The sequence below is a fragment of the Zea mays genome, chromosome 8 (assembly GCF_902167145.1).
Source record: "Zea mays cultivar B73 chromosome 8, Zm-B73-REFERENCE-NAM-5.0, whole genome shotgun sequence".
NCBI classification, from domain to species: domain Eukaryota; kingdom Viridiplantae; phylum Streptophyta; class Magnoliopsida; order Poales; family Poaceae; genus Zea; species Zea mays.
In genome coordinates this window covers 17,221,205-17,242,404 of record NC_050103.1, presented here as the reverse complement: position 1 = coordinate 17,242,404, position 21,200 = coordinate 17,221,205, and the positions used below count along the sequence as shown (strand labels likewise).

The window sequence follows — 21,200 nt, the reverse complement described above, 5'->3', positions numbered from 1 at the left end:
GGGCGCACTGTTTGACAACAGACTAGACAGGTGCGCCGTCTGCAGGATGACCCTGACATCGTCTGCCAGCAGAGAGGACTTGACGCATTAAATGTCGAGATGGCACATCGTCTGTCAGCATGGTGGCAGGTGACGCGTCCTCTCCGCAATAAATGTAGAGACCTCTTGGCTTTAGAGGCCTTACGTCAGGCTCTGCCCGTGCGCTTATGTTACGGGCCACCAGCCACGCGGCAGCAGCGGGCTTCTACCTTCGTGGGTAGCGCGAGCATGCAGGGTAAGGCCTGGACACGTGCCAGCACCAGACCCTTGCTTATTCTCGGGTTCCCCCTGCCCCGGGTCCTTGCTGTGGTCCGAACCTCACTCGGAGGGACCTAGGGCCTACCCGAGGGACCCGGCATGCCTTCTTGGGAGTCCCGGATCATAACAGTGGGTCCAGGTTGTGCGTATAGGGGTCCGGTATTCATCCGTGGAGGTCCGGACCCAATGATGCATCCTGGGGTGCATCATCTTCCCTTGCCGCGCGGTGCCCCTGGACCTGCTCATACGGTGGGGTCGGGTGTCGTTCTTCGTGCGGCCAGGAGACGTCGTACGTGTACAACGTCTTTATACCGTAGTAGAGGGTACCCCTGATTCAGGGTACCGACAAAGGCCTTAATATAGGATCTTTTAGGGAGGTTAACTATCTCTGCATAACTCTCTATACATATTATATTTTAACTGTGTTTATGATCTAGAGGTTCATGGTTGTATTATATGATCTCTTAGTTATCGCTTATACATGGAAAACCGATCCAAAGACTTAGGGTTGTACATGCCCTAATCTCATCTGCATCACTAAAACGTTATTACGTGCTAGCATATAGCCTGTGCTAACGCTACGATCCTAGGGAGGAGAGGGGTTGATGGCGGCAACAATGTCACGAATGAGGGTAAGGTAGAGACGAGGTGGGGGAGGGGGAGGGGGAGGTTGTAGGCGGTGGGGTCACGGGAAGGGAGAGAGGTAGGGATGGGGGATGATCCAAATAATATTGTCCATTATATTTGAGTGGGTAAAAGAGTGTTATCTAGCAATTTGAACCATTGAATTTGATTGTGTGTTAAGTCAGGTGCAATTTGTTTGGTGGATTTAGTGAAGATTGTGTGTGTGGTGTGATTTGGTTTGGTGAGTTTTACAAAATTTAAACTGGTGAATTATATAGTGCTATAGATTAATATTAAATAGGGATACTTTTTCCTCCCCTGAGGCCATTCTCAATGAGCATTTCATGAGAGTTCCATTTTCATTTAATGATGTGCCACATAGGCAAGCAAGATGACATGACATGCAAATTTAACGAAGAGATACGAGAGAGCTTCATGAAAATGAAACTTAATATATAATGTTTTCTAGACAAATGTTGACATGGCATATTAGAAATAGTGTGATAAAATTGATGGAACTTGGATTACGGGGTTGCCGGGATCCTATTTCGCTGACGGTGGCATAGGAGATCTATTCTGTTGCGGGATCTGAGTTGCGGATGGGCGAATGGCGCTCGTTTGGTCCCTAAATATTATTGTTAGTGACATAGCACTGCCGCGTACATGACACACTACTGCATTATTCAGAGGATGTTTGGTTTTCGCCTCCTAAACTTTAGTGAAGTCACCTTTAGTTTCTAAAATGCTAAACATTATGACTAAAAGAGGCATCTTAAATAGAAATTTTAGGGACTAAAGTTTAGTTACTAAAGTTTTAGAAGGATGACTAAAGAAACCAAACACTTTTTTTACTATCTACAGCAGCTTATTTATCTTATCTCCTAACACATCCGTACTTTAAAATTTTATTCTACTAACAGTACTATATAGTGGGTAACTTGTTAGACACGATCTTCCTTGTTCCTTGGAGTTCCTTTCACGTCTTGGAGTTTCCTTTCCTGCCACGTACCTGTCCCTCCGTGCAAAAGATTTTGGTTCTTTGCTCTGGAAATAGCTCAGCGGAGCAGGGCAGCAGGCACGTTTACGCAGCAGCTGCAAACAGGAGTTGCCGAGCACCATTTTTAGAGTGGCATGGTACGGTGCCTGGCAAAAGCCATGCGATGTGTATGCAGCTATTAACAAGGATAAGAAATAGTCTATTGACGCGTCCTAATACACAATTAGATCGTTCTATTTCCCAGCTTCAAAGGACAGCATGAGCAGGGATCATAAGGATATGGATATATCGACAAGTTCTAGATTCTACTACATCATTTTGATTTATTTTTATTTCCCAGCTTGAAGGGCGCACGGCATAAGCAAGGATCACAAGGATTTATCGACTAGTTCTAAATCCCAACACAGAGCACAGCATAAACAAGGACCATATTGATTTATCGTTGTATATACTCACCATTTCTATTTATGTAATAATTTGTGCCGTATATGGTCAGGTAAAATCCTCAGGTGCTCAAGCATCAACGCGAGAGCCTATACAGGGGATGATGAAAATATGTGCAGTCACAATACACAATCATGTACGCCTTCAGCTTCAGCTTGGTGTACACTCTCCCAGCACCGCATCAGGGCCGCACTGCTCGCAGGCGTTGCAAGCAGCAACACACGCACACACACAGCTAACATCTGCATCATCGGGTGGAGCGCTCCGGCTTGCCGCTCTTTTGGCTGTCTCGGACTAGAATAGCTGGAAGAAGAGGCTTGTTGAACCGTCGCTGAACGAGCGGAGGTCTGCTGGCTTCACCAATGCCCTGCACAGCGGGCACGTTCGCTCCCTCTCGAACCTTCCATAGTCCAAACAACGCCAAGAAAGCAGAAATGGGTAATGAAATCAGTGAAAGATGTGTAAGAATAGTGCATAGGAAAGGCCACACGCACGGTAGACGGCGAGGGTGGGGGTATGTGAATTACCATTCGGATACACAATCTTCACAGAAGATATGTTTGCAGCGCAAAAGGATGGGAACATGCATCTTTTCTTGGCATATCGCACACAAGTCTCCAGCAGCAACTACCTGAGCACAGAACACAAAATGTGTGTTGAAGGATCTAATGCAGAATGCATATCTCAGAATTTTTCATCAGTTTGTGTTTGTTGAAGAAGTGACGTTAGCTACCTGCTCACTTGTTGCATATGAACCATAATGGAAGTCTTTATGAGATAATGCTCTCAATGCCGTCAAAAAAGACTGAACCTGACAAAGGTACATTATGTGTCAGATCATTCGCTAGGTATCAGTTCAGTGATTAGATAAGTGAACGTATAGCACCTTTTCCACAACAGATGTCAACTTGAAAGTGAGATACAAGCCAGTGGTTAGAGACGAAAATAGGCTTCCATACTCCTTGTTCAGGAAAAAACGGTACCACACAGGTGTAGGCAATAATGCACGATACAAAAGTAGAAAATATTCCACAATCGTCAACATTTGACCCTGAACAGCAAGGGGAGAAAATTGGTTATAGCGTCTCCGACTACGATTATGCAGAAGTAAACAAACCACACCATGAGTTATTGAGGAAATTCACCAAAATATATCACAGAAAAATGTAGGATAACAAATGTAGATGGTTTACCTGCCTACGATAGCTACGCCCTCTGCTGTTCTTATAGTACATCAGCAGTAAACATTTGACAACCATAGCAGTTTGGCGCACCATTGTATCTGCAGAAGATTAAGGGACATGTGACCAAAGATTATACAAGAAAGCATCACCATTAGGACAGTATACAGTACTGTTGGTTGAACAAATATAATACGACCACGATGTTGAAATATGTGACAGGTTACCCACTTACAACCTAGTAACAACCTAACTACTTGTAGAAGGCAAGTACATATGCAAGCGTCAAGTAAAGCCAACTCGTGCACCTAAGCCCAGTTGACAAAATGGATATTCCAGCTACGACTACTTAATTTCAGGCAGTATATAACTTCAACGGGCATCAGCATTATCACTTTGCAACCATTGAAGAGACAAAATGTAAATATGTACAAACACCATACCGTTCACCAAGATGATGAATATTGCGTGCCAAAATGGTGGTATTTCTTTTGGAGGAAGCATCATGAGAGGTCTTATAAGATCCCCGTTCTTGTAACACCAGTAAAATCCAGATACATGAACAACAAATAATATTGTAATCCCGACAAGAACTGGAATTTTTCTCTCCCTCTGCATGCATGGGACACAAAAAAATCAAGTTAGTCAATATGGTACAAGGATCACTGGTAAACACTATATTTCAGTAACAGAGAAAATTGTATAAAATTATTAAAAGCAACTGAGTTTGAAGGATTTTATAATTTAAGGTATCAGAAATTCGCTATAGAAACAGGACTCCCAATTGATATCAAAACTAATCAATTACTGCAGCATTAGAAAAGTTAATCCTGTTTATGTATACACACACATGACAATTCTTGACTGTGGGGCAGAGGTTGTCCAGTGTCCACCTAATTAATCCTTGGACAATTGGACATCGTAACCAAATGAAAGGACAGCATAGCCTTGGTGATTTCTTATACACATGCGCAGAATCATAATGTCTTCATGCGCAGGAAATCCATAAAATGGTTATGTGACCAAATAGCTTAAAGTTCACCATGTTTGATGACTAAAATATTCCATGTTTAGAACACTTGAAACCATTCATTAGATGTGCAAAAACAACTATATGCAAAGTACTGGCATTCAGTGAAACCAGAATTATTTAATTGCATTAACACATCAGTCAAATTACACCAGAAGTTCAACAAAACAATCACCAACCTTCAGAGCAGTCTGCTTACACAGGATATCGTTGGACTTGAACATCACCGCAGCAATCCAAATTGTCACAAAGAAACCTGTGCGAAATAAACCAAAACAAATTTAGACAACATTCCCCACACGTCCACATTACTTCAATTCGCAACTACTGTGAACCTATGTTCTAAGCATCAAGTTGGTCATGTACATATCAATTTGCTGCTCTGTTGAAAAGGAAGATAAGTGAGGAACACCTTGCAAATGTTGTCGGATGAAGACGACGAGCAGCAACAGTGAGAAGGGCAGTATCTGCTCCACCCACCTGGCCACCTGCTGTATGTCGTACCGCTGGTACGACGACGAGGATTCCCTGCCGCCCTCCCCGCCGCCAGCGGCAGGTGATGGGTCCTCGGGGCGCGTCCTCGTTGCCTGTCCATCCTCTTCCTCTTCCTCGACGATCACCTCCTCGGCCCTCTCAGACGACGTGCCCGCCTCGCCGGGCGCCACAATCCGGATCGACACCTCGCCCGGCCTGGCCCCGGTCCCTGGCTGTTGGATTCCACCACCGGGATCGGGCCGGAGGATGCCGGAGTACTCGAGCAGCGCGGTGAGCGGCGCCTGGATGAAGCTGGACGCCGAGAAGTGCAGGCCGTACCTCCTGGACGGCGCGGGCGGGGGCTGCGGCGACGGGGCGCGCGGCGGATGGGGCTGCGGAGGCGGGGGCGCGCGCGCGTCCATCGGAGCCGGGCGGGGCGGCGCGCGGGCGGAGGGGAGCTTCCAGAGGAGGCCGAGCCCGCCGCGGCGGCGGCGGCGGCGGAGGGCGGGCGGCGGCGCGTCGAGGGCCGAGGGGGAGGGCGGAGGGGACGACGTCGGGGCGGCGCGGTGGCCGCACGCGGCGAGGCGGAGGCGGAGGCGGTGGAGGGGCCCCGTGCTCGTCGCCGTCGTCGTCGCTGTCGCGGGCGCGGTGGGAGGAATTTTTCTGGGAGGCTTTGAGGATATTTTGTGGCCTGCCCTTTTGATGATCCTCTCTCTCTCTCTTCCGGGCATGGTTATTTTGTTTACTTTACTTTTTTACTTGCGTGTACGGTTGGTTTGGCCGCGCGTGTCCTCGTTCGTTAATCCTTCGTTTGCGGTTTAAGTAGCGAGTTTAATTAATTTTATTTGTCGATATTAGCACCCGACACCACGCCATCTCAGTCCTCACTATGGGTTAAAAAAACTCATCACCGTCGTTTTATAGAACCGACGATAAAAAAGGTTAGGGATGTTAGAAACTAATAAAAATAGCAAACAATTTGTTCGCGATTTTAGAACAGGCACTAAAAATATATGACGAGAGAGAACTGATACGACCGAGTTTTTTTTAAATCTCATGGAGTCTATAACTTCATTATAAAATTTGTCTTTACCAAACATCACAGGATAAAGTTACAAAAAAATACTTCCTCCATCCTTATTCTTCGTTTTAGCTCTTTATTTTTTGTCCATGTTCAAATAGATGTCAATAAATCTAAACACACATATAAACACATATATCAAATATTGTATGAATCCACTGACAACTTAAAACTAATATTATTTTGAGAGGAGAGAGTATAGTTTAACATTATCAAATCATATCCCAAACCCATCGTAATAGTCAACCCATGAACCAATCAACAATATACCCATATTGGTTGCCGGTTTAGGAGATAAAACACTGGTACCAACCGAAAGTGATGGATCGATAAATATTATCACCGTCGATTCATAAGCGAGCGATAGTGATTGTCGACAGCAAAGAACAGTTTTGTGATAGAGCATATACTGCTAGACAAAATCCCGTGCGCTTTATTAATTGTTCACATGTAGCACAGTTAAGAGAATGTGGCAAGTTATAGCAGTAGTTGGATTGATGCGTGCTCTTTCTTAATTATTAGCATAGTTAAGAGGATGTATAGTAGTGGTCCGATTGATGTCTTCTTTCATGGTACTAGTTTGCCTTTTTAATCTATAGAAGTATTACAATGTAGAACAAATATACAAATTAGGTTGGTGTAGAAAATAAATAAATAAAAACTAATTCTCCAAACAAAGACATTCCCTCTCGTCTTCGTCCCAATGCTTGAGGTTCAATTAATTAATCGTTCTAAACTTTTACTTAGATGTTACTTTGTAGGCTAGTAAATATGTTTGAAAATAAATCTACAAAAATATATGTTCTCTACGCTATCTAGTTGCTAGCACACGAAAGATTCACGGCACTGCGCTTTTAGGTTAGTTTGAAAACCTCATTTTTCAAAGATTTTAATTTTTCTAAGAGAAAATGAATTAAGTTTCCTTAAAAAAATTAAAGTATCTCGAAAAATATGAGGTTCCCAAACAAGCACTTAAAGTGAGAGTGTTCCTTAGGATCCCTTGAAAAATCAGTGTTCCCTCCCTCCCATATAAGGATGTAAATGGTTGGTAACGACCGGGAAAACTCTTTTACCATTTTTACCCGTGTACTTTTTTCTTCGGTCCAAATCGGAAAACAAGAAAGTTGAAATAGATAACGATCGGTAAATTTCGGTATATCAAAAATAAATAAATCCGATCAAAATAGCTCGTAATCGACAGGGAAACGGTAACTGTAATTGGAAAACACGATTGTCCACTCATAAAGTTTAACACACAATACACAAGTCCTAAAACATGATTGTTCATTTATGTCCACATTCAAGTCTTAACCACAGAAATACTTAATATATAGTCTTGGCCACACATAAATGATCATACATGTGCACTGAAGTTTTAACCACATAATATATATTCTTAAACACGTGATACATAAACTAGAGATCACGTGTCATATCGTATGTATCGCTCGATATATATTCGATTCCATGACATCCGAAGAAGTAATTATCGAATCTACAATCTCCAGGTATATAGGAAGGGATGGCACATGCGTGGAAGCTGAGATACAATGACACAAGATAATGTTAGTACAATAAAACCTTCTATAGTTACAAATAAAAAGTGTTTGAATTATATTATTTTTATAAATGAAAATTGTACACATGCAAAGTGTATACAAATGAGCTAGGCTGCATCTTGCTGACGGATTACCTAATGTCTGTATACTACTGGACTTATGAATTAGGAGCTAGGTTGCGTTAGAGATGGCAATGGGTACTCAAAACCTGTATACTCAGCGGGTTCATCCGATATAAGGGCGGGTATGGGACGACTTCTTTACCCACGGGTAAGTTAATAGAAACAATTGTGTATCTATTGGGCAGACGGGTACGGGTATGAGTATGTACTACCCATACCTACGTGCCCATGGGTAATTTATACCCATCTCAATCATACACATACCCTACTTAAATAAACACATATAAATATATATTAGATAAAAATAAGATCAACTTACATGTTTCAACATTATTCATCATTTCTTTTTCTTTTATTTACTCCCGTTCGATGTTTTATGATTTTAGTGGGTACCTAATCGGGTGTGGGTTACTCGATGATTTTTTTACCCATGCGAGTATGGGTATGAGTACAATTCCATACCCGCGAGCGAGTATGGTTTTAAATGGGTATTATTTTATCTTGCAGTACGAGTATAGGTAAGCACTACCCAGTGGGTACGTACTCGTTGGCATCTCTAGGATGTGTGTTGGTCTCACTGCGAAGGTAATGTTTTCATCTAAGTGTATCACATACGTGTGGTGTACTAGTGTGGTCACGCGGTCCGTGGCCATGGGGGTAACGAGTATCTTGGGTTATTCCGATGGCCAGAAAAATACGGTAAAACGGGAACATATCGGATTTTCCCGAGAAATCCGAAAATGGACGTTAAATACGTCTCACTGTTTATCGCACCGTTTTCAGAACATAGTATCCCATTTTCGTATCATTTTCCGTATAACCGGTAAATCCGAAATGACCGGAAAAACCCGATAAACGGGACCGGAATTTTATCGATCGTTTACATCCTTACTCCCACGCGCGTGAAAGTCCAGAAATGAGCACGGTGTTAGGGTTTAAACTCCCACCTCTTACCTCCCACGCTCAGCTTCTAACCATTTGAGCTAACAATTGTTTGCATTTAACAAAGGATATATATTGTAAATATAGAAACTGTAGTAACACACAAGCAACTAACTAGTCCTACGTTATCTTTGTGTTCGATGGATTGACGAAGGTCGAGGTGAATAGGGTTACTGAGAGCACCTAGAGGGGGTGAATAGGTGAGTGTTAGTGAGAACTAAAACCAAGTTGGTATGAGTAGAGAGATGGAGAGAGGACTCTTCTCTTGATTGCTCCTTTAATATGTGTATTAAACTTAGGAGCAATATTGCAAGAGAGTGGAGAACTCAAGAAGATAGTAATCGCAATAAATAAAAAGACAAGTGAAACAACGATTTTTACTGTGGTTCAACCAATGCCTACTCCACATTGTGGTGACCTGCTTTGGTCAAGGGTTGCACTCAACCCCTCTCAGGCGATCTAAAGATCAAACTTGAGTGCCACAATATCTACCTTATATCAAGAATCTCGTTGTGTGGAATCTCCACAAGTTGGAGTCTCTCACGCCTTACACAATTGTTCACAATAAAAACGGAGTAAAGATGGGAGTAGAAACACACACAAGAACACAATCGCAACAACAACACGCACACAAGTCAAGACGAGAGAGCAAGAATCAAAGCAGCAGAGTTACAGTTCAAAATGCGCTCAAATTTCTATCTAATGAGTTGACAACGTGGTTGCGATGTCTAAGAGTTGTAGATTGCTCAAAGTGTGATATCTTCTGCTCCATGGCGCCTATGGGGTCCTTTTGTAGCCCCAAGGGACCTAGGAGACGTTGGAACCCCATTTGGAAGGCTTTGGTTGCCTTTGGTTGCCTTCTGTCCGTGGGTGCACCGGACTATCCGGTGCACAATGGACATTGCACAGTAGACGATTGCTTTCATTCTTTGGCGAAGCCGACCGTTGATCACTTGGCACACTGGATAGTCCGATGCGACCTGGTGACCGTTGGTCAGGCTAACATGTCTTGTGTAGATGGCGCGGACGACCGTTGGCCAGGCGCGCGGCGGGAACACCACACAACTCGGTAAATTATAGCAGCGGTGTCCCGATAAATTCTCGAAAGCGGTATGTTCGTCGATTGACCAACCTGGGCACCGGACACTGTCTGGTGCACACCAGACAGTCCGGTGCTCCTCAAACTGGCACAAGTTTGGCCAAACTTAGCCAAACACCACTTCTCCAAATTGGTTCAACCTGAGAAGTTTCCTAGCACTTAGATAAAATAGTCAGTAACTCAAACAATTTACTAAGTGCTAGAATCATACCTTTGTTCCTCCCAACAATGGGATTTGCAATATACACAAATATGCATTTTCCCATGTTTCTCAATTTGCTTTTCAAATATCGGTGCCTATGCTCATACACCAAGATGTTAGTCCAAGACAATATCTTGAACATTTAATCACCAAAACAAACTATAAATGATCCAAGGACACATTTCCCTTTCAATCATGTCAACACACCTAAAAGCAACACAAGAGGTACTAACATGATCGAAGATGAGTCAACTTTTGCAAATTTAAGTCAAATCAAACACCAATAGAACAAGTATAAGATTTGGCATATTTGGATCATTTTGCCACCACTTGGTTTATTCTCGCAAAGCAAATATGTTTTCTTACTTCTATGTCAAAAACACTCGTTTTAGTGAATCAAACTATTTCTCAAGACTAGTTTTGATAAAAAAAACTAAAAGCTCCCCCTTTTCCCATAATAAAGATTTCTCCCCCACAAGAGAGTAGTTTTGCAATAAGAGAGTTTTGATCAAAAGACACAAGTACAGGCACAATAATTTTTGAAATTCACAAGTGGTAGTTGATACAATTGCTTTGGCCTTAATTTCTCCCCCTTTGGTATTAAGCACCAAAACGGAGAAACTAGTGGCCTTTAAACCTCATTGCCTCACCAAAAATTGCAAATTAAAAGCAAGAAGTCAATGAACACCAAGGGCAACTTGAACATGATACCGTTATGCAGTGGAAGCCTTGTTTGTTGTTCAAGGTCACCATTTCCCTTTCCATTCACCTTTGAGACTACACCAAAACCACTTAATCAAACATGTTAGTCTCAAAGGGCCAACTTGTAGTGTATCCTTCCCCTAAACATATGCATCGTTTGCACAAGGACGTGTGAGGTCCTTGGATTATGTTTTACAACTTGAACACCAAAATACATAATTTAAAATGACATGATCAATATATAAAAGGCATATATGCTATAGATCAATCCAAGTTCCGCGAATCTAAGACATTTAGCTCACTACGCAGCTTACAAAACCTCTTCTCATCTAAAAGCTAGGTAAAGACATCGACTAGCTGGTGATCAGTGCTAATATGACAAACATCGATATCTCTGTTTTGCTGGTGATCTCTCAGTAAGTGATGTTGGATGTCTATGTGCTTAGTGCGGCCATGTTCAACGAGATTATTCGCCAAGCGGATTGCACTCTCATTATTACATAAGAGTGAGACTTTGCTCAGATTGTAGCCAAAGTCACGGAGGGTTTTTCTCATCCAAAGTAGTTGCGCATGACAGTGTTGCAATTATCACATAGATGAAGATAGTATTATTTGTCCCAATTAAAGTATTATGTGGTTTAAGTTGGTGTTTCAAAAAATTTAGAGATCTATTATTAGCAAACTAATGTGAGGTTTACTTTTTTTCCCAACAATCCCTAATAACAAGTTTTAGGGAACATTTTTTAGTGACATGTTGGAGAACCAAATGGACAAGGCTAGTGTCTGGTACCTACCCAATGCCACATAACTCCTTGTCAACCATGAACTACAAACATCAATTGAGTTACGTCGAGGCTAGTGTCTGGTACCTACCCAATGCCACATAACTCCTAGTGTCTGAAACAAACATCATGATAAAGTTGGTCATCAATTGAGTGGCTCATGGTATATAAAAGCTAACAAGTCTTCAACTCTAAAAATTGGAAGCGGTTCATTGTTTGTGCATGCAAATCATTCGAAGGAAGAACGAAAGGGGAAAAAACCAACAAGTACCTTGATTTTTGGTAGACAGCATTAGACAGAGATATGAAGTATCAACAGAGTTACGTCGACGCTAAACACATTAGAAAATAGGTTGTATGTAATTCCTAGGCTCCATGTAGTTTATAATTACATGAATTTAGTTTCTAATGCCTTTTATGTAGGATCGCTGTACCTTGGTCTTTCAGGTTGTGGCATTTTATTTCCATGATGAAAAATTCAGAATTTTTTAAGTACGATTTGTGAATTTTTTCAAGTCAACTGAGGGTACATATTGATATTGACATGTTTACTGTATTTTAGATTTCGCTTGTGGTCGATGTATTTTTTCATATCAATATTTTTTGCTATTTTCAAATTATCGATGTCGTTTTTGTTTTTAGAGTTATTGTTTTTTATTTCGAGGGAAAAAACGAAAATGGTTGCTGTGTTTTATGGAAGCGCAACAGAAAAAAAGGAGGAAAATTCGTCACAGGTCTCCTGGTCCAGGCCGCCGCCGGTTCAATCTCTCCTCTGACTTCTCCGGCTGTCCTCGACTGCGAACCCGATCTCGATTCGATCCCCAAGCCATCCCATGGCGGCTGCCCTCTCCTCGCGGCGTGCCCTGCACAGCCTCCACCGCCGCCTCCTCTTCCACCCCTCCCCCTCACCCGCCGCCGCACGCCGCGCGCTACCCACTTCCACTCGCAGCCCCATCCCCGCACACTCCCCCACCTTCTCCTTCTCCTTCTACTCCTCCTCCCGCTTCTTCACCACCGCGCGCCCCGATGCGAGGCTGCGGCACGGGATGCTGCCGCAGCGGCTGATAGGCGGGGTCAGGTCGGTGGCGAACGGTGGGTCGAAACTGGGACCGCTGGGTCAGGGGGTCAAGGGGCTGGGGCGGCCCATGGAGGCGGCGAGGAGCGCGGCCGCGCGGTACCGCGCGGCCGTCGGCCTGCAGGTCGAGGCCTTCTGGCGGCGCAACTCCATGATCCTCGTCGGTGCGGGGGGAGTCATCGTCTGTTTCTTGCTCTGGAGGATCATGTTCGGCATCGCCAGCACCTTCGTCGGCCTCTCCGAGGGTATGGCCAAGTACGGCTTCCTCGCCCTTGCCACCGCCATTGTCGCCTTTGCCGTGAGTTGCATTCCCTTCTCGGTTTTGGTTTACCTCTGGGCTTGCTAATATGTTTCTGGTTGGCTATAATCAGGACACTTTGTGCTTTGTGTGTCACTACTGCAGTACTGCTGTTCTGACGGTTCAGCTTACTGCACATTAGCATATCACGACTGTTAAGACTAATTGCTATCCCAATGGGCTATATTCATGATAAGACTTAGTGAGCTGCACTTTGTGCCCATTCTATTGATCATATGATTTGTTGTTGGCATCTTTCATGAAGCAATACATTGGTTCATATGACTGAGCAAAATGGCAAGATGTTACATTGTATATTAGGATGGACTATAAAATATATGTCACTCCTGCTGCTCTTTTGGTTCAGCTGCCTGCACATGTGCACATTACGTTGAAACCACATTTTTGGTAAAGCAATACATCATACCAACTGTATGACCGAGCAACATGCCTGAATGTTACATACCATGCATAATGGCCGTCTTTTGGGATATGTCCTTCAGTCATTGCATTTTGGAACCTCTAGTAGTTACTTCAATTGTGACCTTAATCCTTGGTTTGCTTAACAACTAACTGTCCTAGCCATATATCTTGTCACAAGCACTGTGTGCCATTCAATTTTTTTATTGCCATTCAATTTTTTTGATTTGCCAAATAATTCTTACGTACCTAAATGCTCTATTGGTATTAGGTGTCAACTCACCACATGGACATTGATAGAGCTGTTATGCAGACAACAGCTTACCATATTGGGAAACAAATAGAGAGCCTAAGCCTATACCCTGCAAGATGATCATATTAATAGCAGATAACCATGTGTCATGTGTGCTTGTATTAGCATCTTTGCCATCGTGTTATATCAGTTTGGGTGTCCGTGGCCTAGGTCATATTAATCTGTGAAAATAATTACAATCTGTTAAGCTGCAGAACAGAATATGAAATCTGAGTAGTGTGAACTCTGACTGCAGTCTGCAGAGTACCGAATCCATTTTAACTGGAAATTATCAGTAAACTAGTGTACTTCCGCACAATATATCACCCTACCAAGTTTTCTTGTGCCTAGTCTTTTGGTTCACTCTCAGTTTTATCATGTTGAGCACTTATGGACTGATGTTGTTGACTATTTTATAGGGTATGTATGCCCGGGCAAGGTTAACCATAAACCCTGACAAGGTTTACCGGCTGGCTATGACAAAACTCAATACATCTGCTGCCATCCTTGAAGTTATGGGTGCGCCCCTAACTGGTACTGATGTCAGAGCATATGTTATGTCTGGAGGAGGCCCGAAACTGAAGGACTTCAAATTTAAGCTTGGCAGTAAACGGTGCTTCCTCATTTTCCCCATCAAAGGATCAGAAAGAAGGGGCCTCGTAAGTGTTGAGGCCAAGAAGAAAAATGGACAGGTATTTGGATTTCTTTATATATTTTTAGCAAGAAAGGCAGACTTGGTGCAGTGGTGAGAGCTGTCTCACTTAGTCATCAGGCCACAGGTTCGAAGTAGCCTCTTTATGCAGTACTTAGTAACCTAGACTAATAGACACATGACGTTTGTATAATCACATTACGATTAAGGTCATAGACATTCAGTGAATAAACAATAGTTTGGAGACACATTGCAAAAGCAGAGTTAAATGAAGCATTTCTCTCCTACCTTTTCCTTAATGATATATGAATATTGTTTTTCCTTCAAATGTATATTTGGGTGACAGCTCTTTTGTTGAAACGATTTACAATAATAGAAACAAAAAAAATGCAGTTAGCCATCTTGAAAACACTCTATAATATTAGTTGAAGAAAACCAGACATATAACCTTAAATTTCCTAAAACTGTGAGTAAGTAAACGGTATTACCGTGGATTTTACTTTATTTTTTCACCATAACACCCTGTTTTCTGGCTTTTGCAGTATGACATGAAGCTACTAGCTGTTGACATACCAATGGCATCAGGTCCTGACCAGCGGCTGTTCCTCGTGGGTGATGAACAAGAGTACAAGGTCGGCGGGGGCTTGATATCTGAGCTACGAGACCCGATCGTAAAAGCTATGGCCGCGGAGAAGGAGTTTGACTATCTTGACGAGAGAGAGGATGAGGAGGACGAGCGGAGGGAGCGTGAGGAGGCGGAGCAAGAGGAGGCGGAAGCATTGAGGCGCGAGGAGGAAAGGCTGCGCCAGGCGGGTGAAGAGCGTAGGCGGCGGGAGGAGGCTGAGAGCCTGGAGAAAGCTACGTGACATGACTTACTGTACTGACTTTCCACCTTGCCTCGTGCATTGTCTCCTACCTCTGTCCCTCCCGGAGTGTAGCGATCAGCGGTTTCCACAGCAGGAGATTGCTTCCGAGTTCATTTGGAGTTCCTGGTGGTCAATTCGGCGTCACCAGTCTCAAAGTTGTTGAGAAGGAAGGAATAATTTTGACCGTTACGCGACAGGTCACTTCGGCGAAGCAATGTAATTTATAGTGGTTGATCAGTTGTTAACCTTTTTTTTTGCTGCACGTCTGAGCGCATGGAGTTGTGGTGGTATGAGACAGCCAGTTTACCTGCTCAGCTTCTACGCGGATGAAGATCTGATCACCTTTCCCCCAACAACCCCGGCCGCTGGGCTCCCCTACTCTCTCTCTCCGCCCACTCCAGTTCGGAGTCCAATCTGATTAGATCCACCAATCCGCGCTTCCACGCCCAGCTCTCGGCTCTCGCCTTCTTCATCACTTCATGCCCTGTTTGTTTTTTTTTTCTTCGTGCAAAAACTTCACGGATTTGGCCACGTTTTTTCGCTCCTAGTCCTACATAGACTGCTCTCCGCGATCCCGCGGACTGAGAGTCTTCACCGCTTCCCGCCGGAGCTCCCTCTCCCCTACGGTAGAGGCTACAAGAAGACACTACCTGCCGCAACGCTGCCCCCTAAAGCACTCATACGGTGCAGCCACGCGCTATCGTCTTCTCTCTCCCCCGAATGCAGCGTGCTCTCCTTTCCTCCCTATCTACTGTGCTGTGGGCCCACGGTTAATTATTAGTAGATGAAAAATTGATATGAGGTGAAAAGTAGGTATAGAAAATGATATTTTATGGTTGTAGTGGGGTATAGAGAAAGGATTTAGGGGGAACCGCTGTACAGGTTGGAGATGTAGGGGGGAAGAGAACGCTGGCGTGGCACGTGACCACTGAACAGTCTGATGCCTCCATTTCGTCAGAGTTCCGGTTGCTGAAGAATAGGCAGACTGAGCTCCGTCAGACTGTAGTGCCGTACCGGCTGAGTAGAAAAGTATAAAACGAAAGGTGTCGGCTCACATAACATGCAATGTTAGGGATAAATGTTCGAAATAGTTCTACATTATGTGGTATGTGTGAGCAAGCATATTTTATATTGTTGAGAGTGCAAATCTCTAATAGGCTATCTTTTTAGGGAGCGTTGGTCTAACAGATCTAAAACCCACTACTATGTGTTCGGACTTCGGACGCATGTGTCGTGGCCTGATGGCCTGGATGGGCGTGCCGTGTGTGCGGGCAGCCGACGGGCACACCATGTTGGAACTTGTTGTAACGCTCTGAATTTTGGAGTTGAATTTTTTCTTTTCTTCACTCGCCAAATTCGGGCGTTACCCTTTCCTTTTTCCTTTCCCCTCGCTAAGCCTTGACCTTTTTCCAAAGTTATAGCGGGATTTGGCTTGAGATCTCGTGTAAAGCAAAACCCTAGAAATACTTTATTTTGGTTTGCTGCACCATGCCGAACCATGCGTTTATTTTGATTGATTGAAATTGTGAAACCATTCATCTAAATTTAAAGAAAAAAGAAAATCTTTTTCTTTTCTCTTCCCCCCTCTCCTTCCCTTTCGGCCCAGCCGCCCCTCCCCTCGCGCGCGGCCCAGCTGGCCAGCGCGGCCCAGCCGGCCTTCCCCCCTCTCCCCTTCCCGCTGTGGGCCCCGCGGCGGCCCAGCCGGCCCCCCTGCTCCCCACGCCGCGCCCTCGGCGCGGGCGGTTGGAAACCGCCGCCGCCTACCCCCCTGCGGGCCCCACCCGTCAGGTCCTCCCCCTCCCCAAACCCCTCTCTCTCCTCCCCTGCCCGACCCGCCCCACCCCCCTGCCCCGGCTCGCCGAACCGCCCGCCGCCGGCCTCGCCCCCCGCGCGATAAGCCCCTTCCCCCCTCCTCTCTCCTCTCCCCTCCCTCCTTCTTCCCCGCGCTCGTCGGCGCCCTCCCCGTGGCGCGGTCGCGCCAGCCCTCGGAGCTCGCGGCCATGGCCCGGCTGCCCGGCGCGGCCCCGCCCGCCCTCGGTGCTCCCCCCCGCGCGGTCCGCCCGGCCATGGCGGCTCGCCGTGGCGCGCGGCCCGGCCTCGCCCCGTCACGGCACGCGGCGGCACTCGCCTCGGCTCGGCGCGCAGCCATGGCGGCCGCGGCGCCCGTGCCCGGCCCCGGCCCCCTTCCCCGTGTCTCGGCCGGCCGGCCATGGCGCGCCCGCGCCCGCCCGTCCCCGGCTCGCCGGTGCGCGGCCGTGGAACCCCCCCCCCCCCCCCCCGTGCCCCCGCCTGCGCGCGGCGGCGTTCGGCCCGGCGCCCAGCCCCCTCCCCGCGGCTCGGCCTCGCCCCGCCCGGCGCAGCGTGGCCGTGGCGCGGCCATGGCGCCCGTTCCCGACGCGGCCTCGGCGGCGCTCGCGGAGCCCCGACGCGGTCCGTGCAGCGCGCGGTGCCCCCGGCGAGCTCGCCGCACCCGCGGCTCGCGGTCGTGTCGCTCGGCCCCGGCGTGTGCGCGACACGTCAGCGCGGCCTTGCGCGCACGTGCTCGCGTGGTGCACGGTGCTTTGGCACGGCTCGTCGTGCCCTTGACGCGCTTGTCTAGCCCCTAGACGTGCCCGTCTACCCCCCGTGTATTCCATGCGTAGTGATCGCGTTATTTAATTAATAAATGGAAAATCAATTTGGAAATTGGTTACGTTAGTTAATTCATGTAGTTAATCATCTACCTTATTTAATGTTGATCAATTGAAAATGGTTATGATTCTATTAGTGCATGCGACTAATTCTTGTTATTGGAGCTAAGTGGAACTAGAGCACGTAACGACTAGTTATTCGTCTACCCGTAATACGCCTCGAGTATAAGTTTTAACCACTGCGAGACCTTCCCCCGTCTCTTTCTAGCCTTGGCCAATGCAATATCGTATGTCATACTCTATGCATATTTAATCTATTTGTTCTCTTGTATGGTGCATTGTTTGTTTCCTAATTCGAATGGATGGATGTATGTATGTTTGCGCTCACATAGAGAACCATCCGGTTGAGGAGCCCGAAGAACTCGCAGGAGAAGCCCCTGAGCAGCAGTCGGTTGGTGGAGACAAGTGTCCATTAACCTATCTCTGTCCTATACATTCTTTAATTCACCTCCCGCATTACACATTTATACCTAAGAATTGACTAGCTTTTGTTATCCATGTCCTTGGTTACCTATTTTGGTTGGATTATTATTGCTTAGTCTTACGCTATTGCTCAACTCTAATCAATGAACATGATGAGAATTATCGATGATACGTTGTTTTCCCCTCTTTGATTATGATGTTATACTGGTGGCCTTCAAGGGGGCTCGAGCGGTTTCTCGAGTGCCTCTCCGTAAGGACCTATTCGTTGGATGACCGCCCGGGAAAACAGTGCAACCATGAGGGTGGAATGGGGTGCCCTTAGCTGAATAATTAGAGGATCCGGGGTGTAGTTCGGTTAGCCGTCGTGCCGTTAATGGGGCTCGGTGTATGCGGCTCGCTCTGCCAAGCTCGGGTTCGCCCCCTTGGGGAGGAGTGCGGTGCATTTAGGAAACCTAACGGGCGGCTACAGCCCCGTGGAATCTTTGTAAAGGCTATGTAGTGATGCCCTGCATAGGACCAGTGACTCTCTCAATCAAGGACTTTACAACCCAGATTTGTCTAGGTCTACTCTTGTTTAGTGGACCTAGGAATGTTACTTTGACCTTTCCATTTGCAACCTTTCTTAGAACATAATGAGCATTGAAAGCAAATGGTCTTGAGTGCTTAGGCAAGGGAGTTGGTGGTTTGGCTTTGCAGTTGTGGGCAAAATGACCTTCATTTCCACACTCAAAGCATTTGATAGGCTTGTGAGTCTGCTTTGGCTTGTATTGAGTGGTAGCTTTCTTTTGCACAGAAGCATTGTATCCAATACCACTCTTGTTGTTTTTCATGACAGTGTTCATAAGCAGCTCATTTTGGAGGTATTGACCCTTGTTGAACTTTTGCACACTTGTTGCAAGATGTTCATTTTCACTTTTTAGTTTCTTGACCTCATTTTTAAGCCTTTGATTATCCACTGCCAACTCATTGTTGAAATCATTGTTCTCAATAGCAACCTTTCCTCTAGTAGTTGCATCAGTCAAGTATTTCTTCAATTTTTGGTTGTCTAAAGTCAGGACTTCAACTTTTTCAGTCAATTCAGCATGTGGACTAGTTTGCTCTTCTTGACTCAAATCATCACATGAGGTTGCTACATCAATCTTAACAACAGGGTTAATAGCCTCATGTGTTTTGCAAGATAAAAGTTCATTTTCAACAAGAAGATTGTCATGATCAAATTTAATTTGAGTATAATCTTCCTTGATTTTTACTAGTCTATTTTGCAACTCCCTATTAGCTTCATTTAATTTGTCACATTTATCCTTAGCATCTTTTAGGGAGTTTGTGAGCTCATTTACAGTTGATGACATAGTTTTATTTTCTTCTTTTATTTCATCACTAGCTTTCATAACTATGTCATACTTGGCATTTAAAGATTCATTCTCATTTTTCAACCTATCACATTTAGCTTTTGACTTTCTAATGATCTGAGTATATTCTTTAAGCAAGTCAGCTAGCTCATCATATGAAGGTGAAGTAAATTCCTCATCACTATCACTATCACTATCATCAACAATATTAATATCATTTTGTACCTTCCGTTCACCCCTAGCCATGAGGCATAGGTGAGAAGTCGATGATGGCGATGGTGGTGGTGAAGAGAAGTCCTCGGCGATGGCGGCAACTTTTTCATCATTCTCTTCTTCACTTGAAGAAGATCCACTTGATGACTCAATGTCAGTGAGCCAGTCACCAACAATATATGCCTTTCCATTCTTCTTCTTGTGGAACCTCTTTTGCTTCCCATCTTTCCTCTTGAAGAATTTCTTTTCCTTATTTTCATCATCGCTGTCATCTTCTTTCTTGCCCTTGAACTTGTTCTTCTTGGGCTTGTTACATTGATGAGCAAGATGACCGAGCTCACCACAGTTGTAGCAATCCATCTAAAAAATGGGCTTTCTTTTGTTGGAAAAGAACTTCTTCTTTCTTGAATCAAATTTGATGCCTTCTCTGTTAAGTTTCTTCAACATCTTGGTGGTCTTCCTTACCATCAAGGCAATATTAGCATCAAGGTCATCGTCACTTGAGGAATCTTCCTCAACTTGTATTTTTGCTTTTCCTTTTCTTTCATGATTTGCTTTGAGAGCCAAATCCTTTCTTTTGGAAGATGATTCTTCTTTGTCGTTGATGTGCATGTACATCTCATGAGCATTGATCTTTCCCAGAATCTGTGTAGGTGTGGTAACTGAAAGATCCATTTGATGTAGCACAGTGACAATGTGTCCATATTTGTCTATTGGGAGGACACTGAGAATCTTCCTCACAACATCCGGTTGTGAGATTTGAGTAAGCCCCAATCCATTGACTTCCTCTACAAGAATATTGAGACGTGAGTACATGGCATTGGCATTTTCATTAGCAAGCATTTCAAAAGAATTTAACTTTCTCATGGCTATGTGATATCTCTCCTCACGCTCACTTCTCGTTCCTTCATGTAGACCACAAATGTCCATCCACAAATCATGAGCATTTTTATGATTTCTTACTCTATTGAACACATCTTTGCAAAGGCCTCTAAAAAAGGTGTTTTTGGCCTTAGCATTCCATTTCTCATAATTGAACTCATCACCTACAAGATTTGTGGGATCTCTAGGTTCGGGGAATCCTTGTGTGGCGGCTTTATAGACACCAATGTCTATAGCCTCTAAATATGCTTCCATACGAATTTTCCAATAAGGAAAATCGTCACCATCAAAAACGGGAGGAGGTCCATCCCCACCAGACATCGTAACTCTTAGCGGTTAAGCTAATCTAAGAGCAACAAGGCTCCGATACCAATTGAAAGGATCACGATGCCCAAGAGGGGGGTGAATTGGGCTTTTCTAAAAATCAACACTAATTAAAACCTAAGCAAGAGCTAAGCAAGAGCCCAACTTCACCCCAACAACTAGCACTAAGAATATAATACT

General features: G+C 44.9%; 2 protein-coding genes across 2 annotated transcripts; one reads left to right on the top strand and one right to left on the bottom strand.

Moving 5' to 3' along the window:
• Positions 1–2,363: 2,363 nt before the first annotated feature.
• Positions 2,364–5,106, bottom strand: LOC100384847 (uncharacterized). Its single transcript, NM_001362562.1, has 8 exons — positions 4,986–5,106; positions 4,753–4,829; positions 3,987–4,155; positions 3,556–3,644; positions 3,249–3,413; positions 3,096–3,173; positions 2,890–2,993; positions 2,364–2,762 (listed from the first exon to the last, which is right to left on the bottom strand). Exons 2-8 carry the CDS (start codon positions 4,795–4,797, stop codon positions 2,657–2,659), a joined length of 756 nt encoding a protein of 251 aa, NP_001349491.1. The 5' UTR covers positions 4,798–4,829; positions 4,986–5,106; the 3' UTR covers positions 2,364–2,656.
• Positions 5,107–12,256: 7,150 nt separating this feature from the next.
• On the top strand, positions 12,257–15,378 carry LOC100276336 (uncharacterized). The gene is given in 3 exon segments (NM_001150148.1): positions 12,257–12,909; positions 14,041–14,313; positions 14,816–15,378. Coding segments are annotated over 3 exon segments (1,137 nt in total). The 5' UTR covers positions 12,257–12,369; the 3' UTR covers positions 15,140–15,378.
• The last annotated feature ends 5,822 nt before the right edge of the window (positions 15,379–21,200 follow it).

Bases quoted from the DNA above. Each gene is read 5' to 3' on its own strand.
- LOC100384847 (NM_001362562.1), bottom strand. From the start codon at position 4,797: ATGTTCAAGTCCAACGATATCCTGTGTAAGCAGACTGCTCTGAAG. The intron at 3,645-3,986 runs GTATGGTGTTTG...AATCTTCTGCAG, and splicing joins ATTCATCATCTTGGTGAACG to ATACAATGGTGCGCCAAACT. The intron at 2,763-2,889 runs GTAATTCACATA...GGACTATGGAAG, and splicing joins GAAGATTGTGTATCCGAATG to GTTCGAGAGGGAGCGAACGT.